The following is a 17,204-nucleotide window of genomic DNA, read 5'->3' as shown; positions in this document are numbered from 1 at the left end:
TGAAGGACACCTGGACCCTATCCTTGTTCTATTTCCTGGATGCCTGAGAAGACACGTGCACCAGACCCCAAGAAAAGACGAGACTCATGCTCTTTTCCTTTCCAAGTCTCTGGAACGCTCAGTCCATCTCTCTCTCTCTCTCTCGTAGATCTATGTATATATCTATTGGCTCTCCGCACCCAACCTGCCTGCATAAGGATCTCAGCCCACGGCTCCTCTCCTGAGTCTCCCTTTCCTGCATGGGACTCAGAAATCACTCACATTTGCACAAGGAAGTAGGATTTACCAACCCTGCCACTTGCATCATCCCACTGAATCTTCAACTCCTTTCACAAAAGAAGTGGCCTCGGCAAGGTGAAGGATCTCACCCAGGCCACGCGATTGATTAGCAGTAGAGCAAAAACAAAGTTCATCTTATCCCAAAGCCCCCCAGCAAATGTAGAAACCTCTTTATCCTTCTAGGCTTTTGTTTTCTTGATAGCATAGCTTCATTTTCACCGTGTTTATTTTATTATTTACCTGCTCCAGTAGAATGTACTTTCCTCCCCACAAGAGCAGAAACTTTGCTTTGTTTTCTGGTTCATTCCAAAGTGCCTGCCATTTGGAATGAACAAGTGAGTGACTAGGAATGAACTTTGAGCTGAGATCCGATTGAAGTTAGGATGCAAGCCACTAAAAATCAGTGGAGAGCATCCTGGATAGAGGGGATAGCTAAGGCAAAGCAGGAGGGTACTAGAAATGTCAAGAAGCCACCGAGACTGGATGGAACGGCACTTGCATGGGAGACAACAGTGAGAGATGACATAAGGTGGGAGGGTTGGATGCAGGTCACCTAGAGCCTCAGAGTCTGCAGTAGGACTTTGGATTTTATTCTGAGACTAATGTGAAACTATGGGAGAGGTTTTCTTTATTTCTTTTTTTTAACAGCTTTATTGAGATATCTTAGACATATAAAAATTGTATATATTTAAGGTGTACAACTTGAGGGGCATCTGGGTGGCTCAGTCGGTTAAGTGTTTGACTTCGACGTAGGTGGTGATCTCAGGGTCCTTGGATCTAGCCCTGCATCAGGGTCCCCACATGGAGGGGGGCAGGTGGTTTGCTTGTCCTTCTCCCTCGCCCCCCCCCCCCCGCTTGTGCTCTCTTTCTCAAAGAAAATCTTTAAAAAAACAAAAGGTGTACGATATTTGGATTTATGTACACATTGTGAAAAGATCACCACAATCAAGCTAATTAACACATCCGACACCTCTACATAGTTCGATTGTGTGTGTGTGTGTGTGTGTGTGTGTGTGTGTGTGTTGAGAATAAGGGAGAGTTTTGAGCAAAGGGGTGACAAGGTCTTACATTCTTAAAAGATTGCTCTGTATACTAAACATCTGTTGAGTTTAACGAATGAATGAAATCTCCTAGATGGGCCCCCCAGACCATAGAAATGGAGATGTGACCCCTTCCTCAGTCAAGAAACATTTATTTGGATAAAAAAGGAGTCTCTAGGGCTCTGGGCTGGGAAGGTAGCCTGGGTTTCAGGCCTGGGACCCAGCAGCCCGAACAGGCTGGGAGGGGCACTTCCTCTTGCTGAGGTTGGTGAGGATCTGGTCCTGGTTGGACCGGTAGAGAACCACAAAGCTCTTTGCAGGAAGGACAGGACCTCTGTTCTCTTCCACCTGGCCCATCATCAGATAACTGGCTCCTGGGGGAGGAGAGGGAGGGAGCGAGAGCGTGTTATTGAGACCTTGGAGATGTACCTCCTTGTCAGAGTCCTTCAGATTCTATCATTTTTGTGAGGCTATGTCCTCTTCCCCATTTTGCCACATCCGTTACCTTTCTTCATGGGGGGGGCACTGCTTGCAGGGCACATAAAACTTCAGGAGGGTGTCAGTGAGTGGAGAGGGCAGGTCCAGGCCTCCGGTTTTATAAGCACCAATGAGACTGACAGTGACAGTGAGGCCCTCTCCTGGGCCCCGAACCATGGACTTCACTGTTGCGGTCACCACTGTGAGAGAGTGGGGGTGAGAGGTGAGGAGACAGGAGGCCAGCTCAGGGCTGGAGCCAGGAGGGGGGACTTGGAGGACAGGAGGGGAGGTTAGAGCTGTTGGCAGGGGGGCTTCTTACCCAGGCTGCTGGAACAGAAGTTGCTCTGCAAGGTGCCCATCCGGCGGCATTGCTTTGGGCAGGACACAGCGGGCACGTCTAGGAGGGAGAGAGGGTGCTGTTTGTGGAGGGGGACCCACCCAGCAGGTAGGAAGGGCCACTTTCCTCATAACAGCCTCACAGATTTGAATTCATTCAGAGCTCTATCCAGCGTTGGGCCCCAGCACCCAGTACCAGACCTCAGTACAGAGCACCAGTGAGTGATGTATGAATGAATGAATGAGTTTGGAAAGGAGGTCTTTGAAATGCTCTCTTCAGTCTGTGTCCCCTTCCTTCCCCTTCCCAGACTCACTTGGGGCCCCCGGAGTTGCCTGGGCCTCAGAGGAGGCCTTTGGTTTTTCCGCAGACGGGAGTCGGGGCTTGGGGAGCGTGGTACCCGACCGGGCATCCTCCCCTGGGCTCCGGGCCCGCCCTTCAGCACCTCGCGGCAGGGTCTTGTAGGAGGCGGAGAAGCCATCCGCCGTGACACTGAGGTCAGAGACGAACTGGACGAGGAGCTCGTTCCCTTCGGAGGAGATGGGACTGCGGGTGGCGGGGCACCGGGGGAAGCGTCAGGGGGGCCTTGTCATCTCCGCCCTGGCTTGGCTGCATCAGCTTCCTGACTTCGCAGGACCTACTCGCCTCTGGATCCGTGGACCCGTCCTGGTGCCAAGCCAGGTCTCTTGCCTGGTTCAGTACTAGTTCCGCCCACCCGTTTGGGGTTCACGGGTTCAGATCCCGCCTCTTCAGCTAAGCCTGGCCTCTCACCACCACCACCACCCCCACCCCCACTCCCTTCCCTAGAAAGGTGGAGACGCCGGGACCCACCAACCACCCAGGCCCGTCCCCTCACCCCGGGGCCGTGTCGCCGCAGAACTTCCCCAGCCTTTTGGCGTCATCGCTCACGGCTCCGTTGAACACGCTGACCGAGTCGTAGCGGCAGTAGGTGTCGGGCTCCAGGTCAAACTTCCCGAAGGTCAGCGAGATTACCTGTCCGCCGGGAGAGAGGAGGCTGCGCGACGGGACCCCGGGCGGCTCCAGGGCGCGGAAGCCCTGCACCCCTGGCCTCCTCCGGAAGCCCGGAAGCTCGCGGCAGCCTCCTCTCCCCCTTCCCGTGTCCCCCGGAGCCCCCTCTTAAAGCATTCACACCACCGCTCCGAGGGTCACACACCCAGGGGAACCCTTCGGCGGCGTCTTCCGTCTTGGGCAAGGTCTAGTCCAGGCTCACGCTCAAGGAACAGACCCAGCATCACCTCCAGCGCCACCACATACCACACAAAACACCGTTTATAGATCAGCATTGTGTACCTCGCTCTCGTAAGACTCGTCACAGGTGTGATTTTACATTTTTTGTTCGAGTGCAAGCAGTTCTGGGTCTGTTTTTGCTCCCTAGCGCGAGCTCAGTGGTCGGGACATAGCAGATGGTCAGTAAATCTTTGCTGGCTGCATGCTGGAGAACGCCGCCTGGGTCCCCGAGGGCGGCCCGGCAGGGGGTTGGTACCTGGTCCGGGGGCGCGATGATGTGCCAGGAACAGCTGATGCCCGGGGGGTAATCGGACTCGGGCCAGTTGGGCGTGGTCAGGGTTCCCTGGGCCTTCTCCAGCCGCCCCCCGCAAAATTGGTGCTCTGGGGAGGGGAGAAAGGAGTGGGGGTGGGAGGCGGTGGAGACCCTCGGTCAGCTCGAAGAGAGCTCTGGGCTGGAAGCCTGTGCTGGAAGCTCGGACGTCTGGGTCTCAGCATGAGGGGACGAGAAGAGGGGTAGGAAAGGGGGGGTGTGGTTAGCAGAGAGGGGGCTTGGAGGAGCAGGGCTCAGGGGAGTCTTGGACCTCCGGGCGCCCAGGCAGGCGGTGGAAGGGGGAGGAGGCATTGGCTGGACACGCTCCCTTCTCGCCCCTCCCCCTGACCCGCGACCACACCGCTCCTCTTCCCCTGGGAGATCCCATCTCCCCGGTCCGGCGGAAGAGTCCCCTTTGCAGGCTGGGGAGTCCTCACGTTGTGAGGGTGCCCTCAAATTGGGGCACAGCCCCAGAGGCCTCTTTGGGGAGGTCTCTGCCTTAAACATTAAAATGTTTAATGGGGAATCTTCGGCCGCCAGGAGGGGGTGATGGGACCGCAATCGGGAGCCCCGGGCTGGGTGTAGGGGGCTCCGGGTCGGGGGAACCTAGTCCCCCAGCCCGGGGGTGCCCCCTCACGCCCGTCTGAGGGAGCCCGATTGCGGACGGGGGCGGGCAGTTACTCACCGTCCCAGTAACCCCAGGCCGCCCATTCCACCCGCGGGTCGGTGACCCATTTCCGCCTCGCGCCTGGGGGGGGGCCTGGAAGAGGGGTGGGTGGGAGCGGGAGGGGGGAGAGAAGACGGGGAGGAGGGACTGAAGGGGCAGTTAGTGAGGAAAAAGGGTAAGGGAGGTAATGGGGGCCCTAGGCTCTCGGGCGCGGGGTTTGGCTCGGGGTGGAGGTTAAGGCTGGGGGCGGGGCCTGCGCCGGGGGCGGGGCCAGGAGAGGGGGAAGGCGGAGGTGAGGGAGGTCTCACCAGTGCCTGAGGTGGCCCTCCCGCTGTACCAGAGCAGGAAGCCTCGTCCTCCCGTGCCCTCGTCCGCCGTCATTCTCAGGGTCACCTGGTTGCCGGGGGCGACTAAGGGCGCAGGCCGGAAGGTCCCGCAGAAGCGTCCAAGCCGCTGGCCCGAGGTTCCAGACCCGGCAAAGACCTCCAGGGCATCATAACGGCAGGCCGAGTGCTGCTCCAAGTCGAAGACGCGGAAGGAAAGGGACACAGTCTGGCCCTCAGGGACCTGAAGGCGGGGACAGGGAAGAGGACCTGCAAAGTCAGGCCACACAAAACCCAGGCGGAGGGTCCTTCTCTTTCCCCAAGCATCTCAGAAACCGGGCCTGAACAGGAAGGGACCCCATCAGGGTGCAGAGCAGAGGGCCTGGGCCCTGCAGCAGCTTGTGGCTTGCTCAGGGGACAAGACCTGAGGGCGGGAATGGAGTTGGGAATGGACGAGCGGGCCCTGAGTTAAGGAAGGTGTGAGGACACTTTGCCACGTGTTATTGTGGGCCCTGCCGCCCTCAGTGACCAGAGGGGACGGGCTTGGACTTCCCTGGGAGAAGGGGTGGTGCAGGGACCAGAGCGGGGAGCAGGGGGTCGGCAGACTGGGGTTCCCTTAGCAGTCAGGCCTGGGAGACTTCAGCAAGGGGGTAGTGATCAGAAGGGCCTTCTCACCGTTATTGTCCAGATGCACTCCTTATTGGGGGGGTAGAGGTTGGGGAAACCCTCACTTGCCACGTAACCTGACTCCCCGGTCACATCCCCTCCACACAGGAACACGGGTCTGGAGAACAGAAGAGGGGTCAGCCATGAGTGGAGGAGAGCTTGGGAAGGATAGGGTAATGAGGATGGGGGGGCAGGGAGGGAAGCCAGGGGGATGGAGGAGAAAAGACTAGGGGATCTGGGGCAGCCTCAGCCAGCCAGACCGGGATTGAGAGGATTAGGAACAAGTGGGGCCAGCAACTTGGCTGTCTCTCCAACACCCCCCAATCCCCACCCCCACCCCAACAGGAATTCCCGGAATCCTCCCCAGGCTGTTCCTCACTCTCCCCCTCGCCCTGCCTGGCAGTCGGGGACAGGAGCCGCCTAACTACTTCCAGATGTGGACACAGCCACGAGGCCATGGGGGGGAGGGGGCGGAGAGATGAGCAGCAGCAACGATGGCCCTCACGTTGAACCTGGAGACCAGATCTCCCCAGCTCCCAACCTTTGCCCTGCTCCTGTTCCTGCTAACTACTTGAGTATCTGTCTCCCAAGTCTCCCACTTTCTCCCCCCCTCCCCCCCCACCTCTAATTCCCTCCTGGAATCCAGATGTCCAGCTACCAGGCAAGTTCAGGGTCTTGGTGCTCTCAGGTTCCACGGGGGGCCAAGGGTCTGGGTGGATGGGGAGACTTAGAGGACAGGGGACAAAGGGTGGAGGAACGGGGGGGCAGTGGTGACCCGCAGAAGATTGTGGTCTTGCAGTAGGGAGGGAGAACTTGGGGGCTAGGGAAGAGTTGGGGCTGCAGGAGATCTGGGGGGTGGTGTGTTAGTGAAGGAATCCACAGGATCCACAGGGAAAACCCCCAGGAATCAGGGCTTTTGACGCTCACTCAAGCTATCTGGAAGGTGCCAAGAGACCTACCTGGTATAGTTGGGGGTCTGGCCCTGGGCGAAAGGTAGCAGGGCCCAGGCAGTGAGGACCCCCAAGAGGGAGGCTGTGGCAGCAGGCAGCATGGCGGGGGGGGAGAGGCGCTGGGGTCCTCGAGGCAGCAGCTGAGTTTAGCGGCGGCGGCAGCCGGGATAATCAGAGCCAGATGAGGCGGCCTCGGGTGTGTGGGCGTGGGGACTGGCCGGTGGGGCGGGCGGTGGGGAAGGCGGGACAGGGAGAGTTTAGTTGGGACAGTGGTGAGTCCAGGGGCCTCTCTACATCCAGGACACATAAATATTGACCTAAGGAGGGGTGGAGCAACGAAGGGCAGAGGGAGCATCGACCCTCAGCCGTAATGCAGGGATCAAGCACTGTCATCTGGAAGCCCACTCTGCCGGGGGCCCGAACGTCCTGCGAACACAGCCTCTGCTCCTTCCTCATGATCGTCCCCATGCCTGCCTCCTCAGCACCCACGGGAAGTCCTTCCCTTGACCCCCGACATCCAGTCACCCCCTTCCTGACCCCCCCCCCCCACCGCTCCAGCTTATTTTCCACTTCAAATTTCTACTGTCTTCTCCCCATCCCTGGGCCAGACTAGGCCAAGGAGAAAATTCTTTCTGCTCACCCATTTTTCTCTCCCAATATTTGGAGGTATGGGAGTGGGCTAGGGAGACATGGTATGTGGATAAAGGGAGCCTCCCCCTCATTAAGAAAGAAGAGGATGGAGTAGAAAGTGAGGGAAAGGGACAGCACGTGAGACTGGACCTGGAAGGTAAATGGGAGGAGGGGAAGAGGGCACTGACTTCACGGGGACTGAGGGAAATGGGTAGGAAGCTCTGTGAGGTCAGAAGCAAGTGGCCTCCTCAGGATGGGAGCAAGTCTGAGGGACAGAGGATCCGAGTAAGAGAACCGAGTAGCATATGTTGACTGCATTGTTCCAGAAGGTGGGGCTTGGACTTCCAAGTCCAGAAGCCTGGGCCAGTCTTGGGAGTGGGAGGGGAAAGCAAACTGAGAGATTTAGGTGGTCAGGTCCGCAGCACCTGGATGCTTGAGCCGCTTCTGCTCTGCCCATCCCCGGCCACACTCCTGCCCTCTGTTGCCCACCAAGCCAGGCTTTGGGCCCCCGTTCCCTGCCCCATTTTCCTCCCAGGCCCCAGGGCTCCAAACCGGGCCTCACTTCTGCCTTTTATTCTATTTGTCCATCAAATCTCTTGTCCATGATAGATTGGGGGCCCCTCCTGGGCAGCCCCCCGAACATCTTACAAAACAGTTCCTGGTTCACCCTGGCATGTCTAGCAATCCCCACCACCCCCCCATGTGCACATGCAGTATTTGCTACCACCCCATTTCTCCTTAGCTCCTGGCCCAGGGCCAGACTCTCCCTCCAGGGGTGAGATTAGGAGAGGGGAGTCAGCTCTCGGGGGTTGGGGGGCCTGGGCCAACCCCTGCGGCAGCCCTCTGCAGCATGTCCAAGGCCTCCCAAAAGAAATCCTTCTGTGCGGCCATCAAGGGCATCCAGCCCACGATCTCCTTCATCTTTTCCATGCGATCCTGCAATGTGGGGCAACTGTGGATCTGGCTGAGGTACTCCTCACAGGCCCGGGCCGCCCCCCCAGGGTCCTGGGATGCTCCGGCCCCCAGGCTGGGCTCGGGGGTCACCACCACCCTGCTGGCTGGAAGGTCCCGATAGGTGGGGTGCTGCTCGATGTCATGGCTGGACAGCATGTAGAGGCACTCTCTGGTAGAGCAGAGGGAACAGGCACACAAAGGGACCTTGGAGGAGAGAAGGGGCGTGGCTGAGAGGGGCCTTTACTGAGGGGCTCCCAGGAAGCCCCAGCTGTTGTGTTCTTCCCTCTCAGACCAGCCCTGAGCCAGCAAGTGAGCTCGGACTGGCCAAGCCCCAAGGTTGTATGAGGTCAGAGAGGGCCAGCAGGGTCTGCTAAGGGAGAGAGCCAGGAGCCGTGGTGTGGGGCCGGGAAGGGAGGCAGGTGGTGCTGGGGCAATGGGGTCCCCGGGTTCCTGCAGGAGCCCCGGCTACATCGCTGTCCCACCTCGCTCTATTGCTCCTGCCCTCCCTGGTTGCCTGCTTGTCTGACAGTGCTCTGACCTTGACGTGGAGCTTCACGAAGGAGGCACTCCCCTTAGGCCAGCCAGGGAGGCGGCCTCCAGCCCCACAGCCGCAGCCCAGAAGCTCCTTGCTGAAGTCCGAGCCCTGGCTCAGCACCAGGGAGTGGTTGAGGCCACACCACAGGGCAATGGGGCGTTGCAGATAATGCACCTGAGGACACAGGGCCAGGATCCCTAAGGTGGGAACGCCAAGGATTTGGGGGCCCAGATAGGACAGGAAGGCTCAGGGAAGAATCTAGGAAAACGAGGAGAGGAAAGCGAAGGGACTCAGCATCCCCCCACCCCACCCGCCACCCAGCCAGGAGGCAGACCAGCAGCAATCTCTCCCTCCTTGGTTCTCCTGCAGCCCCAGTCGGACTGCACGGGGTCTAGCACTTCTGCTCGTTCCTCATCTTTGCTCCCCAGAAAACAGGCTACTGGTCTGAGTCCAGGGTCGGCTATCTGCTCCCTCATTGTCACCCCAGGCCTGTGCCAGGCCAGCCTCTCATCCTGCCTTCCAGCCCCAGGAGGAGGGCTATCCTTCCTCTTCCCAAAGTTGAAAGACTCCCTCCCTGTGCAATTCCAGGTCAGCCCCCAGGAAGGACTTTCCTTCCACTTACTCCTCCCTTCTCTCTCCAGCATGTTCAACTTGTCCTATCCCTCTCTTTCAAACTGGCGACCCTATTTTGGAAAACAACATTGCCACCTGATTCCTGCGGCTTCTGACGGCTGTCTTTTAGGCAGCAGAACTGGTTACATGACCAGTCTGGGGCCGACCCCATTCTTATTCTCACCACAGCCAGGCTTTCTCTGCTTACTAAGCTACTGACATGTTCTCTCCAAACACACTTGACCTCCCAGCTGCCAAATCCCAGGGCCTCTCCTGCACACTTCCTCCTGAGATCATGAGGGCTTTAATTTTGAAGATACAGGTTAAGTAATTTATGGTCATTATAGAAAAATTATAAAATATTGGCAAGCAAAGATTAATTTAAAAATCACTGGCAAGGGGCACCTGGGTGGCTCAGTCGTTAAGCATCTGCCTTCGGCTCAGGTCATGATCCCAGGGTCCTGGGATCGAGCCCCGCATCGGGCTCCCTGCTCAGCAGGAAGCCTGCTTCTCCCTCTCCCACTCCCCCTGCTTGTGTTCCCTCTCTCGCTGTGTCTCTCTCTGTCAAATAAATAAATAAAATCTTTAAAAAAAAAAAAATCACTGGCAAGGGGTGCCTGGGTGGCTCAGTCGATTAAGCACCCAGACTCTTAATATTGGCTCAGGTGTTAATCTCAGGGTCGTGAGTTCGAGCCCCGTGTTGGGCTCCACGCTGGGTATGGAACCTACTAAAAAAAAAAATCACTGGGAATCCCACCACCTACTGTGAATATCTTGCTGGATATTCTTCTTCACTACTGCGTGTGTGTGTGTATGTGTATATGTATAAATTGTATATTTTTAAACAAAAATGGGATTGTATTATGTAAAATAATTTCACACTTTTTTTCACCGAAAAATATGGCCTGACCATCTTTCCGTGTCAGTAAGTATAGTCCTGCATTATCTGTCACCATGAGTCCCCCCCTCCTGTTTGAAACTCTCTGAGCCCACGGCTTCTGGGATTTGGCATCCGAGGGTGTGCCCCTCCGGTCTCAGAGATGGCCTTTTCATTCCCTCTGCCTCCGGCATCGGTTCCTGCCCGGGCTTTGCTCCTCCATCCCTACTTCTGTCCGTGTCAGCCTTGTTCCGACATGGAATCTAATGGCAGGGAGACATTTCCACTTTGGAAAAAGTCCAAATTCACGCTCTGCCTCTTTCCTCAAGCCAGCCTCCCTTCCCACGTTTGTAGGCATGCCGTCTTCCTTCAAGGGGTCTTGCGCCAGAGCCCCTTTTGTCCTCGGGGCCTTCTCCTCACATCTCAGCAGTTTCCAGGGCCTGTTCATTTCCTTCCAAAACATCTCCGGGATCCATTCTTTTGGGTCCTCACTGCCCCCGGCTCTTGTCTCAAGTGCTGTTGGGTCTCCACAGTCTCCCAGTGGGCTTCTCATTCCGCAGCCTCCTGTTCTCAGTCATCCGTGGGGGTTACCTTCTGCTCCTGAAACCTGCAGTGACTCTTTCCCAAAGCTATGCTTCTCCGGGCTCACCCCGCCCTGCACTGCCTCATATCTACCGGTTTCCGAAACACCGTCTCTGCTTCAGGTATGTGCGAGCCGCGATGTCGTCCCCAGTATGCAGAATGCCTCTCCGTGTGCCCACCCGAATCCGATCTAAGCCGCCAGGACCTGATCACCTCTCACCTCTTCTGGTTAGGCCAGCCCACCCCTCCCCACCCCGGTCTCCGTGCTTCACTGAATTCCTAGTGCACTTACAGCAAGCACCGCACAGAACGGACCTCACAGTGCCAACCCTGGGAAAGACATGCACCAGTCGCACACAGGCGTGACGCACTGATTGGCTTAACTTCCCCAGGGAGTAGGGAGTGGGTTCTAAAGAGAGTGGAGAATCGGAGAGATCCGGGCCTTAGGGAATTGGAGGAAGGGGGTCAGGAGGAGAGTAACTGAGAAACAGTCTCACCTGTGTGGGTTCCCCTCGGTCCATTTTGTCCCCTGTTCCCAGCTGCCCGTATCTGTTATTTCCCTGCATGAAGATTCGGCCAAATTCATCCACCAGGCCAAGGTGATTGTAGCCAAGAGCGCAAAATAGGATCTAGGAAGTAAGACAGAAAGAGGAGGTGGGCATTCAGTTCCCTCCAGAGGAACCCTGAGCTCCGGAATCTCCCAGCTGCTAACCTGCCATTCCCAGCTGACTTCTTTTGGCCTTGCCCGCTGGCCTTGCCCGCTGCCTCGCCCCTCTCTCTGGGTCCCCTGTCCCTCCCTGAGCAATCATTTGATCCCTGCTCATATTTCAGACCTCTGGTACCTTCCAAACCCTAACCCCCCTCCTCTGCCCACCCCCTGGTCTGCCCCATTCCTCCAGGATCCTACCTTGGCAGGCAGTGAGAGAGCAAGCGGCATCTGCTGGTCCAGGGGGTCAAAGGCTTGAAGGGTCCCAAAGAGATCACGATACACCCCTGGGGTATGCACCTCAAAATACACTCCCCCCTGGTCTGGGGGGTCAGGAGCCCTCAGCTCAGCAGCTTTGGGCACCTATTTCCTAGAGCTAAGGAACCACCTGGGATAAAAGCTGCAAGATCTGGGGCGTCTCACACCCACTAGCAATATACCAGCTATGATGTCTGGGGACCTAAACTCATCTTTTCACTAGGATGCCCGAGAGGGTGCACCACAGGCTGGAGTAAGTATCAGGGGGCGCTGTCCATTTCTGGAAGGTGAGTTTAAGACCAGGGTCTGGAGAAGAAGGACGGTGGTCCTTACCCGTGATGTAGAGAGTACTGCTCTGGTTGGAAGCCATGCAGGCCACACGAAGGTGAGGCAGGCAACGGGACACCTTCCTCAGGGCCAGCTGAACTGTGTAGGAGCGCGGCTGGTCCAGCTGGGTTTCATTCACTACCAAAGAGTAGATCTTTCCTTCCTCTGGGAGATGGGGAGAGGCAGATAATTATGTGAGGGAGGGGACCCCCCACCAATATCCACATTAAGTTCCCAGTAGACCCTCTAAGCCATACTGATAAAACATTTCCTGCCCTAGAGTGGGGCTGGAAGAAAAAGCGTAGAAATGGAATAAGGGAAGAGTGACCTTGAGTTGTCCAGACTCTAGCCCTTTACCACCAAAAATAAATCAGGGAAGTCCTTGGGTGTGAAAGACGAGTGGAGAGAACACCTAATAGATTTGGCAGAATCCAATTGGAGTGTTAGGAAGAATTATGCTGAGAACTGGGGCCCTGCCTGGCATGAAGAAGTCCAGAGGGTCTCAAGCTTGGGAGTGTGGTCAAATAAAGGGGACAGGGGCACGAGTCTGGCTCAGTCAGAAGAGTTTGTGACTCTTGATCTCAGGGTTGTGAGTTTGAGCCCCACAATCGGTGTAGAGATTGCTTAAATAAATAAAACAAAAACTTAAATATATATATATATATATGCGACAATGAGCAAGTGGGTGGGGGAAGTTTGGGGAATTAAGTGTAGTGTATAACAGGGACATTACAAAGGTTAGAATTTTGGAAAATTGGCCTTCCACTAGAACAGTGGTTTTTAAACTATTTTTTGCAGCAGCGCCCTTTACTCATATGAGACACACAGAATCTTAGATGAGGAGACAGACAAAAAAGCGAAGCTCTTGGGTTTGAGAGCAGGATGAGTTGACTTGCAGAAACCCATGTGAGAGGCCTCCCCCTCCCCTGCAGCAGGTCCTGAAGAATCTGTAGAAAGCAGTTTGCAAACCACTGCTCTGGGCCACACCTGTGAGAAGCAACAGAGACCGCTGGGTCTCCTGACCGACCAGCACGATCTGTTTGAAGCTCATGGAGTGGTGGAAGGTCATCTTGAAGACCCGCTGCCCACTGGACTGCAGATAGACCTCGACACAGTCACAGGCCCGGCTGCCAGTTGTGCTTACCACACCTGGCTGCTCCCGAGTGGCCAATACATAGAGGTATTTACGGTAAACTGTGTCACATCTTGGGTCCGAGGCAAACTGTAGGAAGAGATGAAGGTGTCTGGGATCTAGGCCTTGGAGTGGAATGAGGCTGGGACAATGGGATCCTGGGGTGAGCGATGAGGTACTTGGGTTCAGGGCTGGGAAACGAGGACTTGTTTCTCAGTTCCTGGGACAGGAGGGCAACTGTCCCGAGGAGATTATCTCAGGGCTGGTGTGGGCCCTGGGTCCCCCCCGCCACTGCAGGAGGGGTGGGGTCTCAGCTGCCAGGGTTCTGCTACTCACATCCTTGGCTCCGCGACACAACACAACATAGCGGCAGGCTCGCTTCCACTGGATCTGGCCAAGGGTAGAGGAGACCAGGGCATTTTTGAGAAAGAAGAGGGTCCCCGCGTAGTCAAGAATGAAGACGTGGTCCTTGGTGGGCAAGAAGCGGCGGTAGCCATGGGCTAGCAGGGGGGCTACACTCTTGCTGAGACAGCGGCGGCGGCCCCCAAATGCCTGGAAATACAGGCCCTTCGTGTCTGGAGAAGGGAAGGAGATGGAAGGCTCAAGGGGTCAGGATGGCACATGGGAGAGGAATCAGAGCTTGGGCAGACTAGATTTCTTGGGTAGCGTGGTAGCAGCTCCTACACCCAAGACTGGGGAACAGACCCCTTCTAAAGGACACTGGAAAGCTCAGAGGACATCTTTAATAATCCCCTATAGAGGATATCTTTAATAATCCCTCATGCCTGAACTTGAGTTCTCTGTCCCCCTCTGCCCCTCAGCCCAGGGCACTACACATGCTTCTAAGTGAGCGCTTCTTCGGTCCAACCTTGCATCAGAGACATCAAGGGGAAAATACACAGAAAAGCAGCAAGAGGAGTGAAAAAGAATGACCGAGAAAGGCCAGTAACCCCCCTCACCCCTAGCTCTGGATCTGCTGTCTGGATCAGATCTGGATCTCCCTTTATCTCAAGTACTTGGATAGGGACTCCCTGGGAATGGTTTAGAGCATGTTTCTCAGCCTGGGGTGATTCTGTCCCTCAGGTAACACTGTCACAACTGGGGGGAGGTTTGCTCCTGGCATCTGGTGGGTGGAGGCCAGGGATGCTGCTAAATATCCTGCAATGCACAGGACAGCCCCCCCACTCCAAACAACTATTTGGCCCCAAATGGCAACAGTGATGAGGTTGAGAAACCCTGGTTTAGAGGAGGAAAAACTCGTTTGGGGAGTGGAGGAGGTGTCCGGGATTTGGACAGAGATTTTGAATATGGAGGGAGGTTTGTCACGGATGCTAGTAATGGGGGTCCATCAGAGGGTGGAGCTAGAGGCTTGCAGCGCTGGAGGGCGTATGTTTTGAATTTCTTCCACAGAAAGGGGCCCCGGAAGTTTGGCCGGGAATGCTGAGGCTACTCTATGGAACAGGAGGGACCCCAGCATAAGGTAGGACAGAAGCAAAGAGAACGGGAGTTTCTGGGGAGGTGTACAGTTAAGAATGGCAGCTCTCTTCCAGGGCCGGACCCCAGAACCCTGCTCTCGTAGGCGAGGACTGAGCCTGCGACAGATGCGTCTCCACACGCCCTCGGCGTCGCACACTTCGCGGAAGTAGCGGCAGGTCTGGCCCAGAGCGACTACATCTCTGACTGGGAGGAATGAGATGATATGCTCCACCTGGGGGGCAGGAGGGAGGAAGCAGGGATCACCGGGGCCCCTCAGCGCTCTGGCCCCCTGTCCTTTATTCTTAATACCTCCCTGCGGAGGACTCACCAGCTCTGGGGGGAACAGCTGAACAGAAATAGGGTTCCCTCTCCCCTTCTTCTCTTCACCCCCAGGCTCTGGGCCACATGAAGGGCAGCTCCGCTTCACCTACCCAAGTAGAATGGGGAGCACAGGGGTTCCATGAGAGTCAGGCCTCTTTTGCTCCCTTCTCTCAGCCTGTCTTTCATTAGCTACTTTCTTGGGGGCTCACAGCTCTGTCTTCCAGCTCTGTGTTCTCAAATCCTCCCATCTTTCTCTCTAGGCCCATGGGTCACCCCTCCCTGTCTGCCGTGTTCCTTGGTCCACCAGCTCCAAAGAACCCCTCCCCCGATCTCTGGCTGCCATCTTCTTGTCCTTCCCTTGGCTCGCTCCCCCCTCACCCGGAGCCCCTCCTCCCGTCCGCACAGCCCGGTGACTTTTTGCAGCTTTCGTCTCCGGCTTCTCCTCACCATCCTGATTGCCCCCTCCCTCATCTCTCCGGGCCCCTTGGCCCCCCGTAGTCAGCTCCCTGGCCCCCGTCCCTGCTGCCTTTCCCACACCATGTCCCCCGCCTGGGCTTGGGGGACCTCTGGGGCCCCTCTGCCTCCTAAGCCCCTCCCCCATGGAGTCTGGGAAGACAAACCTCTCTGTGACCTCACTGCCCAGCCACTGTGACCTATTTTCCCCAACCTGGCCCGGGATTTTCTCTTAGACAGCTCCTGGGTTCTAGCTCAGCTCTAGCCACCCAATGGCTCATGGGATATGCATTTTACAGGAGAGAGAAAGCGTGAACTACTGATAGATGAGGCCTTTACTTTTGGGGAGTAGTTGTGAGGTTCCTCCAATTGAGGCCCTTTTAGCACTAACTCTGCTCCGTAGAGAAACACTGGTGAATTCTCCTATCTCAGCAGGCCAGGGCCTCCAGGGGATTTGTAGCCCATGAGTATAAACTAAAAAAAAAAAAAAAAGTATAAACTCATTTTGACAGATGAGGGGGAACGGTGACCCTGCTAGACTCTCCTAGAGGAAAGCATGCACCAGATTAAAGTGGGAATAATTCAGCACAAATTCTTTAGACTCATAAAAACACACCCAAAAGCAGATTTCCTGGATAGTAACATCAATGCATATATGAAGGACAACCTATCAAGGTGGAAGAAAGGGATGGAATTACTCTGAACCTTGGGGTATCTCCCAGAGTGTAAGCTTTTAATGTAGTCTTATAGGGGGAGAGGGGTGCCATGTATGAGAAACAGCAGGATTTGGGGGTGTGTCTGTCTAGGTAGGACCAAAGGATCTACACCAATAAATCCAAGGAGTAACCGGGTCTTCCAGGAACTCAAAGCTATCCAGTCCTGGACAACCAGCCCTCAGCTGCCTAGTATTACAGAATTTATTGCGCTAGCTAATCGTCAACCACCCAAACTCCCTTATTCATGGTGAGTAGTAAACAACTAGTTTGAGACACCGTGGATGGAATTTTAATCATTCAATAAATGTTTAGGAATTTCAACATTTGAGATGTGATTTATAAGAAACTTTCAGTGGTTTGCAGTCAGGCAACTCTGACCATATTAAATGGACTATGTTATGCCACCTAAGAGGATGCTAAGATCTCTCAACAGACAGAAAAAGGATCGTCGGCTTCCTCTGGTGTCTGGGTCCCCTTTGATCCACTCCATTTCAGCTCGGGAGGCAAAGAAGAGGGTGCAGATAGAAAAAGCCCACCATAGAAGCTGCTGGGAAACGGTGGGAAACCGGGCTTCTAGAGCGAGCGGTCAGTAACTTGCGGATTGCTCTTGCCAACCCATCAACTTCCCTCCGCCTCAGTTTCCTCATTTGTAAAACGGAGGGCTTCTTCTAGAGGGCACGGTCCCTTCTGGACTAACCGCCCCCCACCCCCCACCCCGGGCTCGTCATCACAGTTCCCGTCCAGGCGCGCTCTTCGGGGCGGGCTGGCCAGCCGGGAGGCAGCTCTGAAGGCTCTCCGGTCTCCCGTAACCCTTCCTCCAGGAGCTGAGCTGGGCATCTCCGGTCTCTGGGAAGCCTCCCGCCCGCCGGGGGTCCGGACACCTACGCAGGGCCTCAGCCTCCGCGGCCGGAAAGGCCTCCATGGTCCCTTCGGATGCAACGACCCGCTGCGCACTGGCCTCAGGCGTCGCCTGGCCCCCACGCCGGCCTCCCCCGCGCCCTCAAAGCGGGCTCGCTCCCTAACATTTCCAGGTCGCAGGCGCCACTCCAGGCCCTGCACTGTTCCCGGCCGGCCCGGCGCGCAGCGATCACATTCTTTACCTCAGTCACAAAGTTCTAGCTTACCCGCCTCCTCCTAGGCGAAGGGACCGCCTTCTCGCCCATGCTATTGGTAGGTACAGCCGTCCCTCAGAGAAGAGGCCGGGCCAGGTTCCCTCCGGAGGATCGAATTGGCCTTCTTGACAGTCACTCGCCTGTATCTGGCTTGCGATTGGCCTCCGTTGGAAGAAAACCAGGAGCCCCGGCTTGCGGTCCCTCGGCCTCTATCCCTTC

At 56.3% G+C, this 17,204-nt stretch overlaps 2 protein-coding genes across 3 annotated transcripts; both read right to left on the bottom strand.

Annotated features, from left to right (window-relative positions):
- Positions 1-1,457: 1,457 nt before the first annotated feature.
- On the bottom strand, positions 1,458-6,618 carry PCOLCE (procollagen C-endopeptidase enhancer). Its single transcript, XM_032430845.1, is given in 10 exon segments — positions 1,458-1,693; positions 1,825-1,840; positions 1,842-1,996; positions 2,116-2,193; positions 2,447-2,676; positions 2,987-3,123; positions 3,635-3,759; positions 4,664-4,922; positions 5,354-5,462; positions 6,304-6,618. Coding segments are annotated over 10 exon segments (1,368 nt in total). The 5' UTR covers positions 6,396-6,618; the 3' UTR covers positions 1,458-1,526.
- A 1,101-nt stretch (positions 6,619-7,719) lies between these two features.
- FBXO24 (F-box protein 24) lies at positions 7,720-17,158 on the bottom strand. 2 transcript variants are annotated; one of them, XM_032430982.1, is made up of 10 exons: positions 16,998-17,158; positions 14,712-14,810; positions 14,432-14,615; positions 13,244-13,482; positions 12,763-12,997; positions 11,782-11,940; positions 11,392-11,513; positions 10,982-11,113; positions 8,417-8,587; positions 7,720-8,082 (listed from the first exon to the last, which is right to left on the bottom strand). In XM_032430982.1, exons 1-10 carry the CDS (start codon positions 17,034-17,036, stop codon positions 7,720-7,722), a joined length of 1,743 nt encoding a protein of 580 aa, XP_032286873.1. In that variant the 5' UTR covers positions 17,037-17,158. The 2 variants fall into 2 exon arrangements, with proteins under 2 accessions (XP_032286873.1, XP_032286874.1); XM_032430983.1 differs by lacking the exon at positions 16,998-17,158 and adding an exon at positions 15,083-15,166.
- Positions 17,159-17,204: the final 46 nt, after the last annotated feature.

This window comes from Phoca vitulina, unplaced genomic scaffold, assembly GCF_004348235.1.
Source record: "Phoca vitulina isolate PV1807 unplaced genomic scaffold, GSC_HSeal_1.0 scaffold45, whole genome shotgun sequence".
In the NCBI taxonomy this organism is placed as follows: domain Eukaryota; kingdom Metazoa; phylum Chordata; class Mammalia; order Carnivora; family Phocidae; genus Phoca; species Phoca vitulina.
The sequence above is the reverse complement of the archived record's forward strand: the minus strand, read 5'-3'. Positions and strand labels throughout refer to the sequence as shown.